We start from the raw sequence: 25,758 nt of genomic DNA, 5'->3' as shown, positions 1-25,758 counted from the left end.
CTGTGGGTGTTGTGGGATCCAACACTATATACCAAGGGACCTGGGAGGAGTCTCAACCACCTGTGTATCAAGTAATAGGTGGACAGTCCTTGGTATGGGCTGTTGAACCAGCAGGAGTCTGTGAATCAGCCCTAGTCCCTCTTGGCTGCAATTAAGGTAAACCTGGAGACTGCTGATTTGAGCAGACACCCACAGATGAGAGAGCCTTTTAGAAGTCCAGGTTTCCTGAGGAGAGATTCCAGCACTCTGTTGAAGCAGTAGAAAAAAAAAAGTTTGAATGCATTAGAAAGAGTAAGGTGAACTTTGCCAGCACTCAGGGCCGCATCTGAACAGAGCAAGGGAAGCAACTGCTGGTGTCTGCCTGGGCAGCACACTGGAGACAGCTCAGACCTCTGTCTATAGCTGACATGGGCTGAGCGCCCATGCAGGCCCCCCCCTCTTGCTTCAGCGCCCCCCACCTGGGGCAAGGGGCCTGGTGCTGGGAGAGGGGAAAGCACACACCTAAAGAAAACAGAGCCAGCTTGGGCCTGATCCTCAGGACTTCTGCTCCAACAACTTGGAATCAGACCCCGCCCCCAATAGAGCAGTGACAGCTACTGAGCAGAGAAGTCCCACCTCACTCCTAGCTCCAGCTCTAGCCCCTCCATCTCCAGCCCCACCTCCTACCAAAGTGATAGCTGCCAGCACACCCTGAGGAAAGATGTGATTGTGTCCACAACAAATCCAGCTCTCCCACCAAAGGCATCGGGCACCTGCAGTCTGTATAGGGACACTCCCACATAAGAACATCCCTTCAGGACTGCAATAGGTAACTTTCATCCAAGTTTATAGAGGCAGAGAAAGTTAAGCAAAATGAAAAGTCAGAGGGACTTCCCTGGCAGTCCAGTGGTTAAGACTCCATGCTTCCACTGCAGGGGTCATGGGTTAGATCCCTGGTCAGGGAACTAAGATCCCACATGCCATGTGGCACAGCCAAAAAAAAAAGAAAGAAAGAAAGAAAGAAAAATTCAGAGGGATTGGTCTCAACTGAAAGAGCAAAAGAAAGCTCCTGAAAAAATAATGAAACAGAAATAATTAACCAGATAAAGAATTCAAAGCACTGGAAATAAGAATGTTAACTGAATTAGGGAAAAGAATAGATGAACACAGTGAGAATTTTAACAAGGAACTGAAAATATTTAAAAAAAAACAGAATTGAAGAATTAAGTAGCTGAAATAAACACACTAGAAGGAAGAAATAGCGACTAAATGACAAAGAAGAATGCATAAGGGATCTGGAAGATAGACTAATGAAAATCACCCAATCAGAACAGCAAAAGTGTCTACAGCCATACCACCCTGAATGTGCCTGATCTCAGAAAGCTAAGCAGGGTCAGGCCTGGTTAGTACTTGGATGAGAGACTGCCTGGAAATACTGGGTGCTGTAGGCTTAAAAAAAAAACACACACAGCAAAAGAAAAAGAAAAATTTAAAAATGATAACCCTTTATGTGATCGTTTTTTAAAAATATTTATTTATTTATTTATTTATGGCTGCGTTGTGTCTTTGTTGCTGTGCACAGGCTTTCTCTAGTTGCAGCAAGAGGGGGCTACTCTTCATTATGGTGCGCAGGCTTCTCATCGCGGTGGCTTCTCTTGTGGAGCACAGGCTCTAGGCACGCAGGCTTCAGTAGTTGTGGCATGCAGGCTTCAGTAGTTGTGGCATGCAGGCTCTAGAGTGCAGGCTCAGTAGTTGTGGTGCATGGGCTTAGTTGCTCTGTGGCATGTGGGATCTTCCCGATCCAGGGCTTGAACCCGTGTCCCCTGCATTGGCAAGTGGATTCTTAACCACTGCGCCACCAGGGAAGTCCCCATTTATGTGATCTTTGGGATAACATTAAGCATACCAACATTTGAATTATACAGGTCCCAGAAGAAGGGGGAGAGATGGGGATTGAACATGTATTTGAGGGGCTTCCCTGGTGGCACAGTTGTTAAGAATCCGCCTGCCAATGCAGGGGACATGGGTTCGAGCCCTTGTCCAGGAAGATCCCACATGCCACGGAGCAACTAGGCCCATGCGCCACAACTACTGAGCCTGCGCTCTAGAGCCCGTGAGCCACAACTACTGAGCCCACATGCCACAAGTACTGAAGCCCGCATGTCTAGAGCCTGTGCTCTGCAGCAAGAGAAGCCACCACAATGAGAAGCCCGTGCACCACAAGGAAGAGTAGCCCCTGCTCGCCGCAATTAGAGAAAGCCCACATGTGGCAACAAAGACCCAACACAGCCGAAAATAAATAAATAAAATAAATAAATTTTTTAAATAAATAAATAAAAATTTTAAAAAAAGAAAGAAAATATATTTGAGGAAATTATGGCTGAAAATTTCCCAAACCTGAAGAAACATATCCAAGTAAAGGAAACACAGAGGGTCTCAAGATGAACCCAAACAGACCCACATAAAGACATAAAATTAAAATGGTAAAAGTTAAAGATAGAGGGACTTCCCTGGCAATACAGTGGTTAAGACCCTGTGCTTCCACTGCAGGGGGCATGGGTTCGATCGCTGATCAGGGAACTAAGATCCCACATGCCTCGGGTCATGCCCAAAACAAACAAACAAACAAACAAAAAAGATAAAGACAGGATTCTGAAGGGAGCAAGAGAAAAACAAGGGTCATATATAAGGGAATCCACATAAGGCTAGCAGCCAATTTTTCTGCAGAAGCTTTGCAGATCTAAAGGGAGTGGCATAACATATTCAAAGTGCTGAAAGGGAAAAACCTGCAACCTAGTATACTCTACCCAGCAAGATTATCATTTAGAATCGAAGGAGAGAGAAAGAACTTCTCAGAAAAGCAAAAAGTAAGAGTTCATCAATACTAAATCTACCATAAGAGAAATGTTAGAAGGTCTTCTCTAAGTGGAAAAGGAGTAAGAATCTATAGGAACGGGGAAATCCCACTAGGAAAAGCAAATATATAGTAAGGACTGAGGATCAACTACTTAACTAAGCCAAAATGAAGATTAAAAGACTGAAAATTGTAAAAGCAAATATAACTACAATAAACAGTTAAGAGATAAACCTGGAGATGTTAAATATGACATTAAAAATACAAAATGGGGACTTCTCTGGTGGCTCAGTGGATAAGGCTCTGCACTCCCAATGCAGGGGGCCTGGGTTCGATCCCTGGTCAGGGAACAAGATCCCACATGCATGCTGCAACTAAGAGCTTTCATGCCACAACTAAGGAACTCATGTGCCACAGCTAAGGAGCTGGCAAGCCGCCAGTAAGGACCCCCACCTGCCACAACTAAGGAGCCCACCTGCTGCAACTGAGGAGCTGGCAAGCCACAACTAAGGAACCCGCAAGCCACAACTAAGACCCAGTGCAACCAAATAAATAAATATTTTTTTAAAAAATACAAAATGTGGTTAGGGGAGTAAAAAGTTTAGATCTTTTAGAATGTGTTTGAATTTAAATGACTATCAGTTTAAAACAAGTAGATATAGTTATAGGTCAACATATATGAACCCCATGGTAAGCACAAATCAAAAACCTACAACAGATACACAAAAACTAAAAAGAAAGAAACACAAGCATACTACTAAAGAAAATCATCAAATCACAAGAGAAGAAACAAAATGAAGAAATGAACAGAGAACGACAAAAACAACCAGAAAACAAGTAATAAAATGGCAATAAGTACATACCTATCAATAATTACTTTAAATGTCAATGAACTAAATGTTCCAATCAAAAGACAGGGTGGCTGATTGGATAAAAAACAAGACCCATCTATATGCTGCCTACAAGAGACTCATTTCAGAGCTAAAGACACACACACAGACCGAAAGTGAGGGGTTGGGAAAAGATATTTCATGCAAACGGAAACGTCAAGAAAGGGGGAGCAGCAATTCTCATATCACAAAAAACACTTTAAAACAAAGTCTATACCAAAAGACAAATAAGGGCATTATATAATGATAAAGGGATCAATCAGAAGAGGATATTACACTCGTTAACATATATGTCCCCAATACAGGAGCACCTAAACATATAAAGCGAACACTAACAGACAGAAAGGGAGAAACTGGTAATAATATAATAATAGTAGCGGACTTTAACACCCCACTTACATCAATGGGCAGATCATCCAGACAGAAAATCAATAGGGAAACAGTGGTCTTAAATGACACAATAGACCAGTTGGACTTAATAGATATCTACAGGACATTACATCCAAAATCTGCAGAATACACATTCTTTTCAAGTGCACATGTAACATTCTCCAAGATAAATCTCATGATGAGCCACAAAACAAGTCTCAATAAATTTAAGAGGATAGAAATTATATCAAGCATTTTCTTTGACCACAACAGTATGAAACTAGAAATCAACAGAAAAATGGGAAAAGAACAAATATGTAGAGACTAAACAACATGCTACCATAAAACCAATGGATCAATGAAGAAATCAAAGAGGAAATAAGATAATACCTCAAGACAAATGAAAATGGAAACACAAGTCTCCAAAATCTATGGGATGCAGCAAAAGCAGTTCTAAGAGGGATGTTTATAGTGATACAGGTCTTCCTCAAGAAACAAGAAAAATCTCAAATAATCAACCTAACCAACTATCTAAAGGAATTAGAAAAGGAACAAACAAACCCCAAAGTGAGCAGAAAGAAGGAAATAATAAAGACCAGAGGGGAAATAGATAAAATAGAAACAACACAACAACAACAAAATAATAGAGAAGGTCAATGAAACCAAGAGATGGTTTTTTAAAAAGTTAAACAAAATTGATAAACCTTTAGCAAGGCTCACCAAGAAGAGAGAGGACCTAAATAAATAAGACATGAAAGAGGAGAAATAGCAACTGATACCTCACAAAGATACAAAAAATCATAAGAGAATACTACGAAGAATTATATGCCAACAAATTGGACAACATAGAAGCAACAAATTTCTAAAAACACAAACCTGCCAAGGCTGAATCAAGAAGAAACAGACAATTTGATCAAATTGATCACTTGTAGTGAAATTGAATTTGTGATAATAAAACTCCCAGCAAACAGAAGTCTAGGACCAGACAATTTCACAGGGGAATTCTACAGAACATGTAAAGAACAGCTAATACCTATCCTCCTCAAACTATTCAAAACAATTGAAGAGGATGGAACACTCTCAAATTCATTCTATGAGGCCATCATTACCCTGACACTGAAACCAAACAAAGACACTACAGAAAAAATTACAGGCCAATATCTTTGATGAATGTAGATGCAAAAATCCTCAATAAAATATTAGCAAACTGAATCCAACAGTATATAAAAAGGATCATAACACCATGATCAAGTGGGATTTGTTCCAGAAATGCAAGGCTGGTTCAATATTCACAAATCAATCAATATGATACACCACATTAACAAAAGGATTGTGTCAGTAGATGCAGAGAAACTGTTAGATAAAATTCACATTCACTCATGATAAAAACACTCATCAAAGTTGGTATAGAGGGAACCTATCTCAATAAAGGCCATTTAGCACAAGCCCACAGCTAACATCATACTCAACAGTGAAAGGCTGGAAGACTTCCCTCTAAATTCAGGAACAAGACAAGGATGCATATTCTCATCACTTCTATTTAACATAGTATTGGATGTCCTAGTCATAGCAGTCAGACAAGAAAAAGAAATAAAAGGCATTCACATTGGAAGGGAAGAGGTAAAACTGTCACTATTTGCAGATGACATACTTTGGGTATGTAGAAAACTCTAAAGTCTCCACCAAACTTTAAACTTCAAGTATTGTCATGTAGTTTCAGCCTTACTCCCAAAAGGCACTTACCATCAACTAATGGCATTTGCTCCCATATTTCCAATTATTTTCACATTGTAACTTATGAAGCAATTGAATATATATTTGAATATATATTTTTCTTTCTGCACCATTTTCATCACCAATTTTTCAACCTTATTCGGGCTCCTTGTTATCTTATAAGCTTTAAAATAAATAGCACACATACAAACTGCCTTAAGGCAAAATACAGGGTAAGCATGACAGTGTGTTGAAACAGTACATATGCATAACATTCCAAAGACTGCTGGACAACACTCTCTCTTCACTCTTCTCACCTGCCAAAGTATGCAACAGAATAGTTGAAGTTCATCCAAATGTCACAACATTGTAAATGTGTTCCATATGATGTTCTCTAACTGAAAATGGTTGTATAGAATAAATTGATGTTTGACTTTGCCTAAAACCATATAATGTTCTCATATCAGTTCTTATAATGTATGTATTTAGTGTGTTTTGGAGTAAAAGTCACTATTTTGAAAGAAGAAAAGCATCATTGTAGAAAAAGTGCTTTAACTTTTGAAAGCTTTTGAAGCAAAAAGTCATTACTAAATAGTCATCTTGTGAGATGTTTGTATAAATTTTCATTTTTTTCTGAAGTTAATTTTCTGGGTGGATTTTTTAATTTTAATTTTTTGCCTAGCTTTCTAGTAAGTATTGTTCAAAATGTAACAATGTTCCTAATATATTATTAATATTTATATATAATATATTAATAGCATTTTAACATTTATATTTATGTTAATTACATATTATATGTTATATATTATTTTTTTTTAATTTTTTTATTGAAGTATAGTTGATTTACAATGTTGTGTTAGTTTCTTTTGCTTTTTTTGGGGGGGGCTGCATTGGGTCTTTGTTGCTGTGCGTGGGCTTTCTCTAGTTGCAGTGAGCAGGGGCTACTCTTTGTTGCAGTGTGTGCACTGCATTGCCATCTTCTCATTGCGGTGGCTTCTCTTGGTGCACAGCATGGGCTCTAGGCACATGGACTTCAGTAGTTGTGGCACGTGGGTCAGTAGCTGTGGCTTGCAGGCTCTAGAGTGCAGGCTCAGTAGTTGTGGCGCACAGGCTTAGTTGCTCCACAGCATGTGAGATCTTCCTGGACCAGGGCTTGAACCCGTGTCCCCTGCATGGGCAGGCAGATTCTTAACCACTGCACCACTAGGGAAGTCCCTATGTTATATATTATTAATATGTAATATATATTAATAGCAATTTTCACATAGTCAAACATTATTTCCTGGAGAGTCTCTCATGGTCTTCCACATGCCCACTGCTTCCATCTGGACAGATTTTTCTTTATCTCTGTTTCCTAACTGATGTCCTAGTTTTCCTGGTTTATATTTACACTGAGACCTTCTCTTGCCCCTCTGCCATGTTGCTTTTTTCCCCCTGATTCCTTGTGTAACTCTTTGCTCTTTTAGTACTTGATCTTAATATAACACAACCTCTACTACTCTCTTAGAAAAAAGAAGTCCACAGAAAAGGCTGAAAGAAAGTATTTCCCTCCCAAAGCCATTCAGTAAAGACTGGAGGAAGAGACTCCTTCAAATGTGAACATGACATAAGACTTCAAGGAACACACACAAAAAATCAAGGAAACATGATACCACCAAAGGAATACAATAATCTTCCAGTAACCATCCCCAAAGAAATGGAGATCTGCAATTTGCCTGATAAAGAATTCAAAATATTTGTTCTTAGGAAGTTTGGTGAGAAAAAAGAAAACACAGAAAGACAATTCAATGAAATTTTAAAAATGTACAAAAAGTTTAACAAAGAGATAGAAATCATAAAAAAGAACCAAACAAATTTTCGAGCTGAAGAAAGCAATGAATGAAATGAAAAATGCAATAGGGAGCATCAACAGCAGACTTAATCCAGCAGAAGAATGAATCTGTGAGGTCATAGATAGGTCATTTGAAATAACTCAGAGGGGAACAAAGAAAAAAGAATGATAAAAAGTGAAGAAAATGTAAGGTCTGAAACCGTAAAACTATTAGAAGAAACTATTAGAAAAAAACCATAGGGAACAGCTTCTTGACACTGGTCTGGGCAATGATTTTTTGGATATCACACCAAAAGCACAGACAACAAAAGCAAAAATAAACAAGTGGGACTACACCGAACTAAAAAGCTTTTGCACAGCAATGGAAACAGTCATCAAAATGAAAAGGCAACATACAGAATGAGAGAAAATATTTGCAAACCACATGTCTGATAAAGCTATTAATATCCATGATATATAAAGACTTATACAACTCAATAGCAAAAACAAACAAAAAGTGAATAACCTCATTAAAAAATGGGGAAAGGACCTGATTAGACATTTTTCCAAAGAAGATATATTAATGGCCATCTGGTACATAAAAGGGCTCAACATCACTAATCATTAGGGAAAAGCAAATCAAAACGACATTGAGATATCACCTCATACCTGTTAGGATGGCTTCTATCAAAAAGACAACATATCACAGGGAACTCTACTCAATACTCTGTAATGACCTATATGGGAAAAGAATCTTAAAAAAAGTGGATATATGTATAACTGATTCACTTAGCTGTACAGCAAGAACTAACACAACATTGTAAATCAACTCTACTCCAATAAAAATTAATTTAAAAAAATGCAACAGGGACTTACCTTGTGGTCCAGTGGGTAAGACACCGCACTCCCAATGCAGGGGGCCAGGGTTCGATCCTTGGTTGGGGAGCTAGATCCCACATGCGTATCACAACTAAGAGTCCACATGCCGCAAATTAAGAAGCCCACGTGTCGCAACTAAGACCTAGGGCAGCCTAAAAAAAATAATAAATAAATAAATAATTTTAAAGAAGACAACAGATAAGTGTTGGCGAGAATGTGGAGAAAAGGAAATCTTTGTACACTGTTATTTGGAATGAAAATTGGTAAAGCCATTATGGAATACAGTATGGAGATTCCTCAAAAAATTAAAAATAGAACCCTTATATAATCCAACAGTCCCATTTCTGGGTATATATCCAAAGGAAACAAAATCAGTATCTTGAAAAGTTATCTGCACTCCCATGTTCATTTTTATTGCAGCATTATTCACAGTAAGATATGGAAACAACCTAAGTGTCCATTGATGGATGAACAGATAAAATGGATATGAGATATTCATCACTCACTGGGACCTTCTCTTGCCACTCTGCTATGTTGAATCTTTTTCTTTTTCTTTTTCTATTGATAGATAGCTAGATATACATACATATAATGGAATATTATTCAGCTATGAGAAGGAAGGAAATTCTGCCATTTGCAACAACATGGCTGTATCTAGAGTACATTATGCTAAGTGAAATTGGCCAAAGACAAATACTATATGGTTTAATTTATGTGTATATCTAAAAAAAAAAAGAAAAGGTCCAACTCATAGAAGCAGAATAGAATGATGTGGTTATTAGGGGCTGGAGGGTGGAGGAGATAGGGATATGCTGGTCAAAGGGTACAAGCCTTCATTTATAAGATGCTCTGGGAATCTAATGTACATTGTGGTGACTATACTGTACTTGCAATTTTCTAAGAGAGTAGACCTTAAGTATTCTCACCCCCCCCACCCCACAAAAAAGAAAGGTAAGTATTTGAGGCAATGGATATGTTAAATAACCTTGTTGTGGTAATCATTTCACAAAGTATATGTATGTCAAATCATCACTTTGTATATTTTAAATATGTACAATTTATTTGTCAATTATATCTCATTAAAGCTGAAAAATCTGTTTTAAATAAAAGGAAAAACAATAAAAGAGGAAAAAGAAAGAAAAAGTGTTCATAGGAGATACATATTTGAGCCTTTGCTTATCTAGAAATGTCCTATACAACCCTCACATTAGTGTGAATTTTGGCTGGATAAGTAACTCTAGTCAAGAACTCATTTCTCTCTTATTATTGAAAAATTCATCACATTTTTTTGGTTTTTCTTCTTTTGTTCACTTGTTTTTTCATTTCAGGGTACTATTAAGCAGGCCATTGTGTTTCTGTTTCCTGGTGCCTTCATGTGACCTGTTTTCTGATTGTTGAAAATGTTCGGGTCTTCTTTATATTCCTATTATTGTAAAATTCTATCCTTTGATACCCTGCCAAGGGGCTACCAATTATTTATAACTTGAGTTTTCAGGGGAGAGGAGGAAGCAGGAGGGTACTCCTGTTTATTGAGAATATACTATATGCCTGTTGGCTTTTTAATTGGGATATTTGTCTTAAATGAATTTAGTATACTTTTAAATCAGAAAGGGTCTCAGAATCCTCACTGTGCACAGGAGTTTTTGTCTGAAAGAACTGGGTTGTGTGAGACCTGCTCACTGATTAACACTAACTCTCTATTCTTCACTCACATCACAGGCATTGACCCCAAACTGTTTGCTTTCCATTTCTCTTCTTTCCTGTAAAATTCTCCTGTACGTCCTCTACTTTTGTCTTTTTTTTTGTCTTTCATTCCATCTTGAAATCATTTATTTTCATTACACAATTTTCATTTCAGGAATTTGTGATATTCAAGGATGTGTCCATAGACTTCTCTCAGGAGGAGTGAGAATGCCTGGACTCAACTCAAAGGAATTTGTACAGATATGTAATGTTGGAGAATTATAGCAACCTGGTCTCAGTCGGTAAGCACAACTATCTACAAAAAGTCTTAGTTTGCCCTCTGGATTATGTGCTTCCCCCAAGAAGAATTTTTCAACGCCTTTCATATATCCTATGCATTTCTTCTCCCTATTCCTAAAGAAATGGCTTGAGCTTTGCAGAGTCTGGGCAGCATCGTTGGGCCTAAGGCCAAGGTTCCATCTTCTCTGCTTTTTGTGGCCCTTGCAATAGTGACATCCTCCTTTATTTGCTGATCACAGGACAGGATTTGAGTGCTGGAACATCTACAACATAAAAATCTTTCTTCTCTCATGAGTAGGACTTTCCATTGCCAAGCCAGAAGTGATTTCTTTATTGGAGCAAGGGAAGGAGCCTTGGGGTGTTTTTGACAGTGAGCTGACAAGGGGCCTGTATCTAGGTAAGCGACTGATGGTCATGCAAGAGGAGAGGAGTGCAGGACATAACTTAGCTGTTCAATGAGGAGACCATGTCTTTGAGATATTTTGGGAAATCTCCCCTCAGAGGTCCACAACTATATAGAAAAGTAAACCTCACTATGAGCTTCCAAATGCCCACACCTCCACTTCCAAGATAACCCTATCTCTGCTTCTTTTCTCTCATTTTTCCCTCCTATTCATAGCAGGTGATTCTGATGACAAGCTTCTACCTTTATTTGGGATCTTATTCCTTCTTATTGGTTCACTCTCTTTTGTCTTTTGGTTTATATATGTGTCACTCCCTTGAACGTTTTGGTATTTAGTATATTTAGTTTTTGGATTCATTACTTTATTATGTATTCATTCTGTCAACCGACACTCCCTTATATTCTATGTTGTGGAGGATATTTTCCTAGGAGACATAGAGGTTATAAAATAATATGAGCTATTAAGAAATGTATAGCCTGAGGATTGGGAAAATATCTTTTCAAATTATTCAAAAAGTACAATTAATTGTAGAGGAGTTCACATATTGCAACCAGAAGAAATGGCTAAGATTGAAAAGTGGAAAAGCCTCACAGAGCTATAATAGTTGGAGCCATGGGAGTGATTGCAGTCACCTTGGTAGAGAGTTTGGGGTGTAAAGGTTATGTGCTTGTAATGGGAAGGCAAAGATTGCAGATGAGAAAAGATTGAGGTAAAGGTTGATGATCAAGCAATCGCATTAATACATTCAGTCAATGTAATAGAGTGGGAGTGAAGGATGATTTAAGGCAGAGGGCACAGTAACTACAAAAGTCCTGAGGCAGGCAGGCTCATTGTGTATGAGAAGCACCAAGGGCCAATCTGTCTAAGACAGAGTAAACAAGGAAAGGAGTATGAGATGTGATCAGAGAGGTGTATGTTGGAAAGAGTCAGTTTATGGTGACCTTGTAAATTGTGGCTGAACTTTTTCTGAGTAAAATGGGACATAAATAGAAGATTTTAAGCAGAGCTATGACATGATTTTTATTTTTTTCAATACTTTTTTTCCCCAATTACAGAAGAGGAAACTGAGGCACAAGGACTTGAAGTAACTTGTCCAAGGTCAACAGCTAGTAAGTTTTGGAGATAAGGTCTGAACCCAAGCTGTACGTGTTCCAAGGTCCTAAGCTATGTTGCCTCTCCAAATCAAATCAAAAGGGTGTAGACATAATGGACATGTTTTTATCTGAATTATAGGTGAACAGATAGAAGTTAAGTTTAAAAAATTAATTTGAAAATGAGTTTTTACAGTCCATAAAGAAATAGCTAGCTATAGAACACATATTACATGCATTTATGTATGTGTGTGTGTGTGTGTCTCTCTCTCTCTATATATATACACATTAGATGTATATAAATGCATCATGAATTTCCTCTAAAATACTATATCATATGCCTTCCTATCCCAATAAACTTTTATATATTATATCAGTATTATAATATAGATACATTATAATATATCAGTTTATGAATAATTAGGTTGCCTTCCAAATCTTCCAATTTCAATTTCTAATTAAAATTGCCATTTTTCTATACCTTTTGTTGTAAATGGATTTTCCCCCATAATTTCTTGATTTTTTTTTTTTTTCCTTTGGCCACACAGTACGGCTTGTGGGATTTCAGTTCCCGGACTAGGGATCGAACCCAGGCCCCCGCAGTGAAAGCACTGAGTCCTAACCACTGGACTTGCCAGGGAATTCCCTTTTGCAGGAAAATTCTAAAGCTTTTTCCCAGCAATTCATATAATGCCTGTGTTCAATTTTATTACATCATCTTCTGGAATGTGTACCTTTTAAAAAAATAAATAAATTCTATGTTTTTCAAAATAAGAACATTTTATTTTAATATTTATTTATTTATTTATTTGGCTGTACTGGTTCTTAGTTGCATCACGCAGGATCTTTGTCTGCTGCGTGTGGGATCTTCGTTGTGGCATGCGGGATCTAGTTCCCTGACCAGGGATTGAACCCAGGCCCCCTGCATTGGGAGCATGGAGTCTTAATCACTGGACCACCAGTGAAGTCCCCAAAAGAAGAACCTTTTAAAGTGAAGGCCAAACTGTCTTAGAGTGTTTTGCATTCAGGATTTATCTAATTGCCACCAATGATTACATTCCCATTAAAAAATTTTGGGTCTGATCTGATACTCAGGTAGGGTTGTGTACTTCTTAATTCATCTTATTAGGAGGCAAAGTGAAGTGTTCTCATTGCACTGATGGTAATTTTGATCAAGTAGTTATGGAAATGACTGTCAGATCTTTGCATTGGAAGATACATTTCCCCCCTTATCACTACTGAATAATCTCTGTGCTTGGAATTAGTCAGCTCATTAAGAAGCTTTAGTTTCTTTTAATAGGGAATGGTGTTCATCAACCAATATCTGAGTATCACTACTACTGAGCTGTCATTGCTTCTATACCCATTCAGTGGAAAGAGTCAGGAAAGATGTTTTTGTCATTGAATCATTCTAATAACTCTAATTCAGATCCAAAAGACAAGGTTCTGTCTCACTTTCCTGCATTTCAATTTTATAACTTTCCCTTGAACAGGAAAAAACCCTATTTCCCACAACATGAGTATATTTGCTCAAATCTTCTCTCCTAAGTGCCACAGAATACTTTCAGAATTAGAATACCAACACAACTACTGACCAAAAAATGTAAGTCACGTTCAAGATTTCTTGCTCTTTTGTTTTTTTTCTTTTTTCTTTTTCTTTTGTTTCTTGCTTAGAATATGTTACACTAAGGATTTCCAGAGTACAGTTTGAAAACTTATTACATTAATACTTTTCTCTGCATTTTCAATTTAATATACAGTTTAATTGCTGAGTTTAGATTTTTTTAGTTTATATTTGGAATATATAAAACATATATATGGTTCAAAAGTGAAAACTAGGGCTTCCCTGGTGGCACAGTAGTTAAGAATCCGCCTGCCAATGCAGGGGACACAGGTTTGAACCCTGGTCTGGGAAGATCCCACATGCCACGGAGCAACTAAGCCTGTGCGCCACAACTACTGAGCCTGTGCTCTAGAGCCTGTGCTCCACAACAAGAGAAGCCACTGCAATGAGAAGCCCATGCACCACAACGAAGACCCAATGCAGCCAAAAACAAAAAACAAAAATAAAACATCAGGCCTGACAGGAAAATGCTGCTGTTATGGCCATAAAAAAAAAAAAACAACAACTCAAAACTATATAAAAATTATACTTAGAGGAGTCATGCTTGAATACTTAACTGCTTCATCCATTGCCATCCCCACTCTAGTTAACCTTTTGTTGTATGTCTAGTCAGATTTATCGTTTTTGTTTTGTTTTGTCAAAGCATGCTCACATTTATATTCTCAATTCTTCTTTCCTCTTTTACATGGGATATTATTCTTTCTGCATCCTTTTTTACTGTCCTGGTTTTCTTTTTATTATTATTATTATTAATAAGATGTGTAGAAATCATTCCATATATATTCAGTGGCAAATTTTAAAAAGATATAAAATTGACTTTTCTTTCTTGGCATTATATATGTTGATTTTTGTCACAACTCATTAATTAGTAGAATAATAAATAGTAGAGTTTTCACTAATCGTGAAATTTGCAAATATTTTCAGTTTTTTTCTTGTTTTCCTATGCTTCTAACTTGGATGCTTCTTTCTAGTCTTACTACTGCAGTGGTAACACCTTCCAGGAAATGTTCAACAGAAGTAGTGTTACTCAGAAATATCTTGCATTCCTATACACTAACCACCAAAGATCAGAAAGAGAAATTAAGGAAACAGTCCCATTTACCACTGCAACAAAAAGAATAAAATACCTAGGAATAAGCCTATCTAAGGAGGCAAAAGACCTGTATGCAGAAAACTATAAGATACTGATGAAAGAAATCAAAGACAACACAAACAGATGGAGAGATATACCATGTTCTTGGATTGGAATAATCAATATTGTGAAAATGACTATATACCCAAAGCAATCTACAGATTCAATGCAATCCCTATCAAATTACCAATGGCATTTTTCACAGAACGAGATAAATTTTACAATTCGTATGGAAACACAAAAGACCTCGAATAGCAAAAGCAATCTTGAGGAAACAAAAAACAACGGAGCTGGAGGAATCAGGCTCCCTGACTTCAGACTATACTATAGGGCTACAGTAATCAAAGCAGAATGGTACTGGCACAAAAACAAATATAGATCAATGGAACAGGATAGAAAGCCCAGAGATAAACCCACGCATCTATGGTCACCTAATCTATGACAAAGGAGGCCAGAATATACAATGGAGCAGACATCCTCTTCAATAAGTGGTGCTGGTAAAACTGGACAGCTACATGTAAAAGAACGAAATTAGAACACCATACACAAAAATAAACTCAAAATGGATTAAAGGACTAAATGTAAGGCCAGATGCTATTAAACTCTTAGAGGAAAACATAGGCAGAACACTCTATGACGTAAATTGCAGCAAGATCTTTTTTGACCCACCTCCTAGAGTAATGAAAATAAAAACAAAAATAAACAAATGGGACATAATTAAACTCAAAAGCTTTTGCACAGCAAGGGAAACCATAAACAAGACGAAAAGACAACCCTCAGAATGGGAGAAAATATTTGCAAACGAAGCAACTGACAAAGGATTAATCTCCAAAATATACAAGCAGCTCATGCAGCTCAATATCAAAAAAAACCCAAACAACCCAATCAAAAAATGGGTGGAAGACCTAAATAGACATTTCTCCAAAGAAGATATACAGATGGCCAACAAACAAATGAAAACATGCTCAACAGCATCGATTATTAGAGAAGAGCAAATCAAAACTGCAATGAGATATCACCTCACACTGGTCAGAATGGCCATCATCACAAAATCTACAAATAATAAATGCTGGAGAGGGTGTGGAGAAAAGGGAACGCTCTTGCACTGTTGGCGGGAATGTAAATTGATACAGCCACTATGGAGAACAGTATGGAGGTTCCTTAAAAAACTAAAAATAGAACTACCATGTGACCCAGCAATCCCATGGCTGGGCATATCCCTAGAGAAAACCGTAATCCCAAAAGACACAAGCATCCCAATGTTCATTGCAGCACTATTTACAATAGCCAGGACATGGAAACAACCTAGATGTCCATCAACAGAGGAATGGATAAAGAAGATGTGGTACATATATACAATGGAATATTACTCAGCCATAAAAAGGAACGAAATTGGGTCATTTGTAGAGATGTGGATGGACCTAGAGACTGTCATACAGAGTGAAGTAAGTCAGAAAGAGAAAAACAAATATTGTATATTAATGCATACATGTGGAATCTGAAAAAATTGGTATAGATGATCTTATTTACAAAGCAGAAATAGAGACACAGATGTAGAGAACAAACGTATGGATACCAAGGGGGAAAGGGGAGTGGAATGAATTGGGAGATTGGGATTGACATATATACACTATTCATACTATGTATAAAATAGATAACTAATGAGAACCTACTGTATAGCATGGGGAACTCTACTCAGTGCTCTGTGCTGCCCTAAGTGGGAAGGAAATCCAAAAAAGAGGCGACATAAGTATACATGTACTGACTCACTTTGCTGTACAGTAGAAACTAACACAATATTGTAAAGCAACTATATTCCAATAAAAAATTTTTTTTAAGTTTAATATAAAAAAAAGAAGTAGTGTTACTGTCTTCATCTTTTTTCATGATTTTTATGGTCATAATTTTTCTTCTTTTTTAAAAAACTTTAAATTTTGGAGTAATTTTATATTTACAAAAATGTTGCAAAAATAGTGTAAAGAGTTCCTATATATCCCTCATCCAATGTCAGTTTCCCTTATATTGTTGTGGTATATTTGTCAAAACTAATCAAAACTAAGAACCCAAGATTTATACATTAATTAATTAATTAATTAATTAATTAATTTATGGCTGTGTTGGGTCTTCGTTGCTGTGTGCAGGATTTCTCTAGTTGCAGTGAGTGGGGGCCACTCTTTGTTATGGTGCACAGGCTTCTCATTGCGGTGGCTTCTCTTTTTTTTTAAATGAACTTATTTAATTAATTTATTTATTTTTGGCTGCATTGGGTCTTCATTGCTGCATGCGGGCTTTCTCTAGTTGCAGTGAGTGGGGGTTACTCTTCGTTGCAGTATGTGTGCTTCTCATTGCAGTGGCTTCTCTTGTTGTGGAGCACGGGCTCTAGGTGCGCGGGCTTCAGTAGTTGCGGCACATGGGCTCAGTAGTTGTGGCTCCTGGGCTCTAGAGCGCAGGCTCAGTAGTTGTGGTCCATGGGCTTAGTTGCTCTGCAGCATGTGGGATCTTCCTGGACCAGGGAATGAACCCATGTCCCCTGCATTGGCAGGTGGATTCTTAACCACTGTGCCACCAGGGGAGTCCAATACATTATTATTAACTAAACTGTAGAACATATTCAGATTTCACGGTTTTCCATTAATGTCTTTTTTCTACTGTCATGTCTCGTGGTCTATGACAGTTTCTTAGTTTTTTATGACCTTGACAGTTATGACAAAATGCTTGTCAGGTATTTTGTAGAATATATCTCAATTTGTATTGGTCTGATGTTTTTCTCATGATTAGATTGGATTTGGGGGTTTTTGGAAAGAATACCACAAAGATGAATTTGGGCTTGATTTTAAGCTTTCATTGTTATGTGTATTTTTGCTGTATTTTTGTGAGGATATACTTCATTGGTATAAAGAAATTCTATTTTATTCATAACTTATAAGAGTTTACTTTATGACTGGATGCTGAATTTTGTTTACTTTTTTTGTTAATGACCTACATTAACAAATTTTCTTATGATTTAACTTGATACTCCTAGAATGAATTCAATTTGTCATGATGATTTGGTGTTTTTAATTAAATTACTAGATCCAATTTGGTAATATTTTGTTTAGAATCTATACCCATCTATATCCATTAATTATATTGAATCATAATTTTTTTTTCAAATACTGTCCTTGTCTCATTTTATACCCAGCCTCATCAGATGAATTGAGACTATTCCCCTTTGTTCCTCTTATTTTTTTCAGTATATTTTTGGAAAATGTACATAAAATATACTGTACATTTTAAGTAATAAGAATACTCAGATCACTACCATGCAACATTTTCAATAGTGTTTGGTAACCCACTAGTAATGTACAATCAAATCTTGTATTTCAGCAGCATTAGAATTACTTTCTGTCTCTGCTTATGGCACAACCCAATGGCACAACCTAACAAGGTTCATCTATTCAATTTTGGTTTTTATATTTTTGTATTTATTATTTAATTTTGTTTTACAAATTTATTAAAATTTACAGTTCCAATGTCAGACCTACAAAACAGCATAAATTCATAGATGCCTAGCTTCCATTCTTCTCCCCTTCCACTGTTTTCATTCCCTCCAACCTATGAAATCTTTTATAAATTTTATGGTTTATCCTTTCATTGTTTTTTCTAATGTGAACACATATGTATATATCTTCATGCATTCCCTTTCTTATATAAATGGTAGCATACACTAGATAGTTTATTCCACCTTGCTATTTCACTCTAAAAAGATACATCATGGAGATCACTCCATAGGAATACCTAGATGATTCTCATTTCTTTATGCAGTTGCATAGAACTCGATTTTGTCCATATACTATAATGAGTTTGAGCAGTACCAAGCTAGTGGCTATTTGGATTGGTTCTAATCATTTGCTCTTACAACAAGTTCTGTGGTGGATATGCTTCTGCATAAATATTTTCAGTTTTTTCCCGAGAGCACCTGTTTGGGTTCCTAGAACTGGGATTGCTGGGTCAAAGGATAAATTTTGCTAGAAATTGGCAAATATCCCTCTATGGTGGTTGTATCATTTTTATTTGCTACACTGAATGTGTGAGAGAGAAAGGCTATGTTGTCAAACTTTTTCTTTTGCCAAAATATACTTTGAATTTGTTCCAAAATTTGACAATCACTGATTTAATCTTTTCCTAATCACTTTCCCTCTTACCTTCCTATATCACTTTTCAATTTCTACATTTTCTTTATTTTTCAAATTGTACCACCATATCAAAACTACGTATTCTATTCACATTTATAGACATTAATGTCACTGTAAATCTCCCTTTTTTATTCAAAGTTTTGTATCTTCCAAGAAAAAAAAGTGAATGTTTTTATTTGTGTTTTCTTTCAGAATATAAATCTAGGTTTGAGAACCAGAAGGTATCTCTGAAAAAGGATAACTATGAAATAGATTCATCCCAACGGGTTATAATGGAAGGGTTTACAAAGCATGGACTTAAACAGGGATCTCAGGAAAGACATTTTAGCCAAGTGTCATGTACCTCTGAAGACATTGCCACTTTCTTTCAGCATACATCTCTTTCTCTACATAAAACATTTAATACTAAAGAGAAATTTTATGAATGCAGAAAACATAAAAATACCTATGGACAAGACTCACAACTTACTACAAATCAAGAAAGTCATACTGACAAAAAATTCTATGATTATAAAGAATACAGGAAGTCCCTTAGTAGCACTTCAGAACTTAGTTTATATTACACAGTGCCTATCGGTATGAGACCCTATGAATGTGAGGAATGTAGAAAGTCTTTGAATAGTGGCCCAGACTTTATACAACATCAGATAATTTTAACTAGGGAGAAATATAATAAATTTAAGGAAAGTCAGAAGGCCTTTACTAATGCCTCACGTTTTTTTCTACATCAGAACATTCATACAAGTGAGAAGTCCTTTAAAGGTAATTATTGTGTTAGAGAATTTAATAATGGTACAGCCCTTATTCGTCATCAGATAATTCATACTGTTGAGAAACCCTATGAATGTAACGAATGTGGAAAGGGCTTTAGTACTAGTTCAATATTTAGAGTACATCAAAGGATTCACACAGGTGAGAAGCCCAATGAATGTAAAGAATGTGGAAAAGCCTTTCATCATTCCTCATACCTTAGTCAACATCAAAGAATTCATACTGGTGAGAAACCTTATGAATGTAAGTATTGTGTTAGGGCTTTTAGCAATGTTTCTGCCTTTATTCGGCATCAGAGGATTTATACTGGTGAGAAACCCAACAAATGTAAGGAATGTGGAAGAGCCTGTAGTACTGTCTCAATACTTACAGCACATCAAAGAATTCATTCAGGTGAGAAACCCTATGTTTGTAAGGAATGTGGGAAGGCCTTCACGTCAGTCTTCAGAACTTACTCAACATCAGAGGATTCATACTGCTGAGAAACCCTACAGATGTAAGGAATGTGGAAGGGTCTTTTGTTGTTCATCAGAGCTTTCTCGACATAAGTTAATTCATGCTGATGAAAAGTTGTGTGAATGTAAGGAATGTGGAAAGACCCTAAGTAGAGATTCAGTACTTACACAACATCAGAAAATTCACACTGGTGAGAAAGGCTGGGAATGTAATGAATGTGGGAAAGTTTTAAATTGTGTAATATACCTGACTTGGCATCAGTGAATTCATACTGGTGATAAACCATATACTTGTAACAAATGTGGGAAGGCCTTTCTTCATTCTTCAGACCTTATTCTGCATCAAAGAATTCATGCTGGTGAGAAACCTTATGAATGCAAGGAATGTAGGAAGGCTTTTGCAAGAAGTTCAAATCTTAATCACCATCAGAAAGTTCATAATGGTCGGTCCCATATTGAACTCAAGTTGGAAGAGGCAAGTCCGGTCTCAAAATGGAGGTAAAACCGCCACCCGGTCGCCTCCAGCCCGACTCTGGCCGTCGCCGCCGGCGCCGGGGGGAGGAGGGCCATGATCCAAAGGAACCAGAACAGTTGAGAAAACTGTTTATTGGTGGTCTGAGCTTTGAAACTACAGATGATAGCTTAAGAGAACATTTTGAGAAATGGGGCACACTTACAGATTGTGTGGTGATGAGAGACCCCCAAACAAAACGTTCCAGGGGCTTTGTTTATGTGACTTACTCTTGTGTTGACGAGGTGGATGCAGCAGTGTGTGCTCGACCACACAAGGTTGATGGGCGTGTAGTGGAACCAAAGAGAGCTGTTTCTAGAGAGGATTCTGTAAAGCCTGGTGCCCATCTAACAGTGAAGAAAATTTTTGTTGGTGGTATTAAGATATAGAAGAATATAATTTGAGAGACTACTTTGAAAAGTATGGCAAGATTGAAACCATAGAAGTTATGGAAGACAGGCAGAGTGGAGAAAAGAGAGGATTTGCTTTTGTAACTTTTGATGATCATGATACAGTTGATAAGATTGTTCAGAAATACCACACTATTGATGGGCATAATTGTGAAGTTAAAAAGGCCCTTTCTAAACAAGAAATGCAATCTGCTGGATCACAAAGAGGTCGTGGAGGTGGATCTGGCAACTTTATGGGTCGTGGAGGAAACTTTGGAGGTGGTGGAGGTAACTTTGGCCGTGGTGGAAACTTTGGTGGAAGAGGAGGCTATGGTGGTGGAGGTGGTGGCACCAGAGGTAGTTATGGAGGAGAGGTAGTTATGGAGGAGGTGATGGTGGATATAATGGATTTGGAGGGGACGGTGGTAATTATGGCGGTGGTCCTGGTTACAGTAGTAGATGAGGCTATGGTGGTGGTGGACCAGGATATGGAAACCAAGGTGGTGGAGGTGGCAGTGGTGGAGGATATGATGGTTACAATGAAGGAGGAAATTTTGGAGGTAACTATGGTGGTGGTGGGACCTCTAATGATTTTGGAAATTATAGTGGACAACAGCAATCAAATTATGGACCCATGAAAGGGGGCAGTTTTGGTGGAAGAAGCTCGGGAAGTCCCTATGGTGGTGGTTATGGATCTGGTGGTGGAAGTGGTGGATATGGTAGCAGAAGGTTCTAAAAACTCAGGAGAAAAGGGCTACAGTTCTTAGCAGGAGAGAGAGCAAGGAGTTGTCAGGAAAGCTTCAGGTTACTTTGAGACAGTTGTCCCAAATGCATTAGAGGAACTGTAAAAATCTGCCACAGAAGGAACGATGATCCATAGTCAGAAAAGTTACTGCAGCTTAAACAGGAAACCCTTCTTGTTCAGGACTGTCATAGCCACAGTTTGCAAAAAGTGCAGCTATTGATTAATGCAATGTAGTGTCAATTAGATGTACATTCCTGAGGTCTTTTATCTGTTGTAGCTTTGTCTTTTTCTTTTTCTTTTCATTACATCAGGTATACTGCCCTGTAAATTGTGGTAGTGGTACCAAAAATAAAAAAGGAATTTTAAACTTTTCAATATTTGTGTAGTTCAGTTTTTCTACATTTTAGTACAGAAACTTTAACAAAATGCAGTTTTGAAGGTGTTTCCTTGTGAGTTAACAAGTAAAGAAGATCATTGTTAATTATTATTTTGTATGAATTTTGCTAAAGTTAACTGTAAAGAAACACCTGCTGACTTGCAGTTTAAGGGGATCTATTCTCCCTATTTCCAAACCATGAAATGAATGGGCTCTGACATGTGGAGAGAATAGATATTTGTATGTTTGCAAAGTGTGTTTTAGATAATAGAATTGGGTATTTAAATTAGCACATTTGTGAATTTAATAGCATTAAGATTTACTTCAAATGAAAAATCTCAAAATTCCTATTTGGTTTTTGTGCATTTTCTTTCAAAATGTAATCATATGATTTTAGTGTATTAGCTTTGCTGAGAGTCCTAGCTGTGTTTAGAACATCTCCATTCTACATTCACCTTGGTCACATGTGAACTGCTGCCATAGTTTTATTTGGGTGTAAAGAATGTCTCCTGCCCTCTGTTTAAATTCTGGAAAGGGATAGTGAATGTTTTCGTTTCCTCCTACCTTAAGAAACATTCTTAAAATCTTCAAAATACAGGACAGTGTAAGCCTGCTCTGTCTGAGCGAATTAGTGGCTACTTTTTTATTTTCCTTTTTAAAGCACAAAAGGCCCATAAATCTTCAGTTATTTTCCTTGGCTTAATATATATTTTTTTGATACAAGCTCTCAGAGCAAGAGAATAAAAATCATGCATTGTTGAACCCTTAACTGGCAGGCATGCTTTCCTGTTTGTACCCTCTGCATTTTACTGGATGAAACCAAGGATAGTCTAGATATAATCATCCCAAGTGATTACTTCAGTAGAAGTGTACCACACTTGCTTAGTACAAACAAGCTTTTCACTTCCTCAAGACCTGAATTCAAATTTGGATAGTCAGAGTTTGTACTCACTTAAAATCCCAAAGAACACACTGTTATTTCCATGTGTATGCTTGAACCTAAATCATGCTGGTATGAGTTTACAATTTGTTTGGAAGACCCTGGTTGAGAAGAGTTTTAGATAACAAGGTAATATATACATATATACATATATAAACCAATGTCTACTGTTTTGCTCCAGCTAGTGCTTAAAATTTCATTCGAGCCCTAAGTATGTGCCCTGCTGTTATTATTTCTTCGGTAGTTGAACGTTAAATTTGAGATTCTTATTTTTGTTTTGAGAAGTACTAAGCAAAACAAGCAATAAAAGGGGGGATGGGGCGTGCTAGTGTTTGAATATGCTCTCGTTGCTCTAATTCTGTGCCTCTGTGCATTAATATTTGGATGCATGCAATGCCAGCATGGAAATCGGTCTTCACAGACACTGCAGTTTTCCAGAAAACACTCACAAACCAATAAATGTAACAGGCAACATTCCATTTGTTAATGGACATATGTGAATAAGCAGTGTAGAAAATAGGCTAATTATTAGAAAACGGTTAAGTCTTTAACAACTTCAAGTATTGGTTATATAAATGGACACTGTCAATGTTCGTAACTTAAACCTGGGTACCTGGTTAAAATAATGCTTGGGAAACATTTTATTAAAATTAAGCTAAGGCTTCCCTGGTGGCGCAGTGGTTGAGAGTCTGCCTGCCAGTGCAGGGGACACGGGTTCGAGCCTTGGTCTGGGAGGATCCCACATGCCGCGGAGTGGCTGGGCCCGTGAGCCACAACTACTGAGCCTGCGCGTCTGGAGCCTGTGCTCCGCAACAAGAGAGGCCGCGATAGTGAGAGGCCTGTGCACCGTGATGAAGAGTGGCCCCCACTTGCCGCAACTAGAGAAAGCACTCGCACAGAAACGAAGACCCAACACAGCAAAAATAAATAAATAAATAAATTTATAAAATTAAGCTAAATTGTCAAAAAAAAATTTCATAATGGTAAAAAAATATTATGAAAGGAAGATCTGTCAGACTTTTAAGCATGTCTTTCAGGTAACAGACATGAGAGATAAACCCTAGAAATGTAATTAATAGGGAAAATCTAAGGACTTCATTGGTGAGAAAATATAGATATATAATTAATATGAGAATGCCTTATGTGTTTCACAGTGGACTACCATAAGAATAACATTAATATTGGAAGGCCTTTATCCATTCATTCCTGTCTAAATTTCTAAAACTTTCTAATCATGAGTGTAGAAAGTGAAAAATCTTTTTTGTTGCATTTTTTATTTTAAAATACTTTAAATCCACTTTATTTTTTATGTACCTATCATTGTAATATAGCTATTATAATTATGTAAAATTACAAGATATAATTACAATTGCATAAAATTGTAATAATTATGATATAATTATGCATAGCTAAAATACTATATAATTTTAAGTTGTGCATTAAATATTAAAATTTATTTTGTTCTCACCAGAATTCTTATTCCAATACCACTTATTCAGTAACTATTTCCTGATACTTTTTATATGCAGTTTGATGACATTTTATATTCTTATTATTATAAGCTTGGATTTAATGACAGCCTTTTTATACCCCAACATCCAATTTGGAGACTCTTCAGTTGATCTTTTTAAAGTACACTTCTACCTGTATATATCTTTGCATCTGAACCATTTTATTAAAAACATCACTACTTTAAGATGTATATTTTAATATTGATAAAACTACATCTTTATTTGTATATATAAATTGATATTTTTAATAAAATGATTTTATTGTAATAATTTTCTCTGAATTTTTTAAGAACTACTAAGAAGCCAACAAAATTACCTTTAATCCTCCCAAGGAGATATAACTATTGTCAAATTGTTGGAACAAATCCTTTCATAAATTATTATATTTATATTTTATGTAAAATGGACAAGGCTATATTCACTAGCATATGTTGGTTTTGTAAGGATTAAATGAGTTAATATATTTAAATGGCTTATAATTAAGAGTGTAACATACTCAGTAAATATAATCCATTGTCAAAATTATTTTTTCCTTTGGCTGTTTTATTATTTATCGAAAGTCTCTTAACTATGGTGCACATTTGACTTAATAGCATAAATTTAATATTGGAGAAAAACTTTAAACTTCTAGTTAGTGGAAGCAAAGTCATCATCGTCACTCCTTCTTAGTCATGAGATGATTTAGCCTGAAGGAAAAACCATAAACATATTATGAATAATGCCTTCATTCAAATCTAATCCTTTATGCTGAATCCTAAAATTCATATCAGCATGAAACCCTGTTGATAATATTACTGCCCACATTATCTGGCTAATTAAAAATAATATTTCATTGTGGGAACATCTGGCTCTTGATCCAATGCATGTTTAAACTCACATTTGGTTAAGGATGAAATAAAAGCTTAAAGTACAATTTCTTTGGAAATAATGGATACTGAGTATCCTACACAGCAACACCTGTGGGAAGTGGGCAAAATTACTCATAGAAGAATTTATAGCTCTAAATCCAGACATGTATTGCAATATCAGAAAAAAATGAAAATAAACTAAGCAAAGATTATATAGGTTATACATATAACTACTTGGTAATAATTTTTATAACTTTCTTTTTTAAAGTTTAAATTTATTTATTTATTTAATTTTTGGCTGCGTTGGGT

The 25,758-nt window shown here is 36.6% G+C and overlaps 3 protein-coding genes and 1 pseudogene across 7 annotated transcripts in view; 3 read left to right on the top strand and 1 right to left on the bottom strand.

The window, feature by feature from the left end:
- Nucleotides 1–11,990, top strand: part of ZNF345 (zinc finger protein 345) — a 28,824-nt gene extending 16,834 nt beyond the window's left edge. For 2 of the 3 annotated variants that reach the window (XR_009005998.1, XR_009005997.1), the window contains exon 3: nt 7,313–8,019. The gene's annotated coding sequence lies outside the window, so the exon portion shown is untranslated. Of the gene's footprint in view, nt 1–7,312; nt 8,020–10,352; nt 10,480–11,936 lie in introns of those variants that run through there. The other variant, XR_009005994.1, reaches the window with a different exon arrangement.
- ZNF790 (zinc finger protein 790) overlaps nt 1–25,758 on the bottom strand; it is a 94,466-nt gene that overhangs the window by 47,655 nt on the left and 21,053 nt on the right. For all 3 annotated transcript variants that reach the window (XM_057533304.1, XM_057533303.1, XM_057533307.1), the window contains exon 2: nt 8,492–8,646. The gene's annotated coding sequence lies outside the window, so the exon portion shown is untranslated. The remainder of the gene's footprint in view (nt 1–8,491; nt 8,647–25,758) is intronic.
- On the top strand, nt 19,482–20,613 carry LOC130705684 (zinc finger protein 345-like; the record flags this gene model as incomplete). The annotated part of the gene is given in 2 exon segments (XM_057533711.1): nt 19,482–20,110; nt 20,280–20,613. Coding segments are annotated over 2 exon segments (963 nt in total), but the record flags the coding sequence as incomplete, so codon positions are not given.
- Nucleotides 20,622–22,112, top strand: LOC130705651 (heterogeneous nuclear ribonucleoprotein A3-like; annotated as a pseudogene).

Source organism: Balaenoptera acutorostrata, chromosome 19 (genome assembly GCF_949987535.1).
Source record: "Balaenoptera acutorostrata chromosome 19, mBalAcu1.1, whole genome shotgun sequence".
In the NCBI taxonomy this organism is placed as follows: Eukaryota; Metazoa; Chordata; class Mammalia; order Artiodactyla; family Balaenopteridae; genus Balaenoptera; species Balaenoptera acutorostrata.
This window is presented reverse-complemented; position numbering and strand designations above follow the sequence as displayed.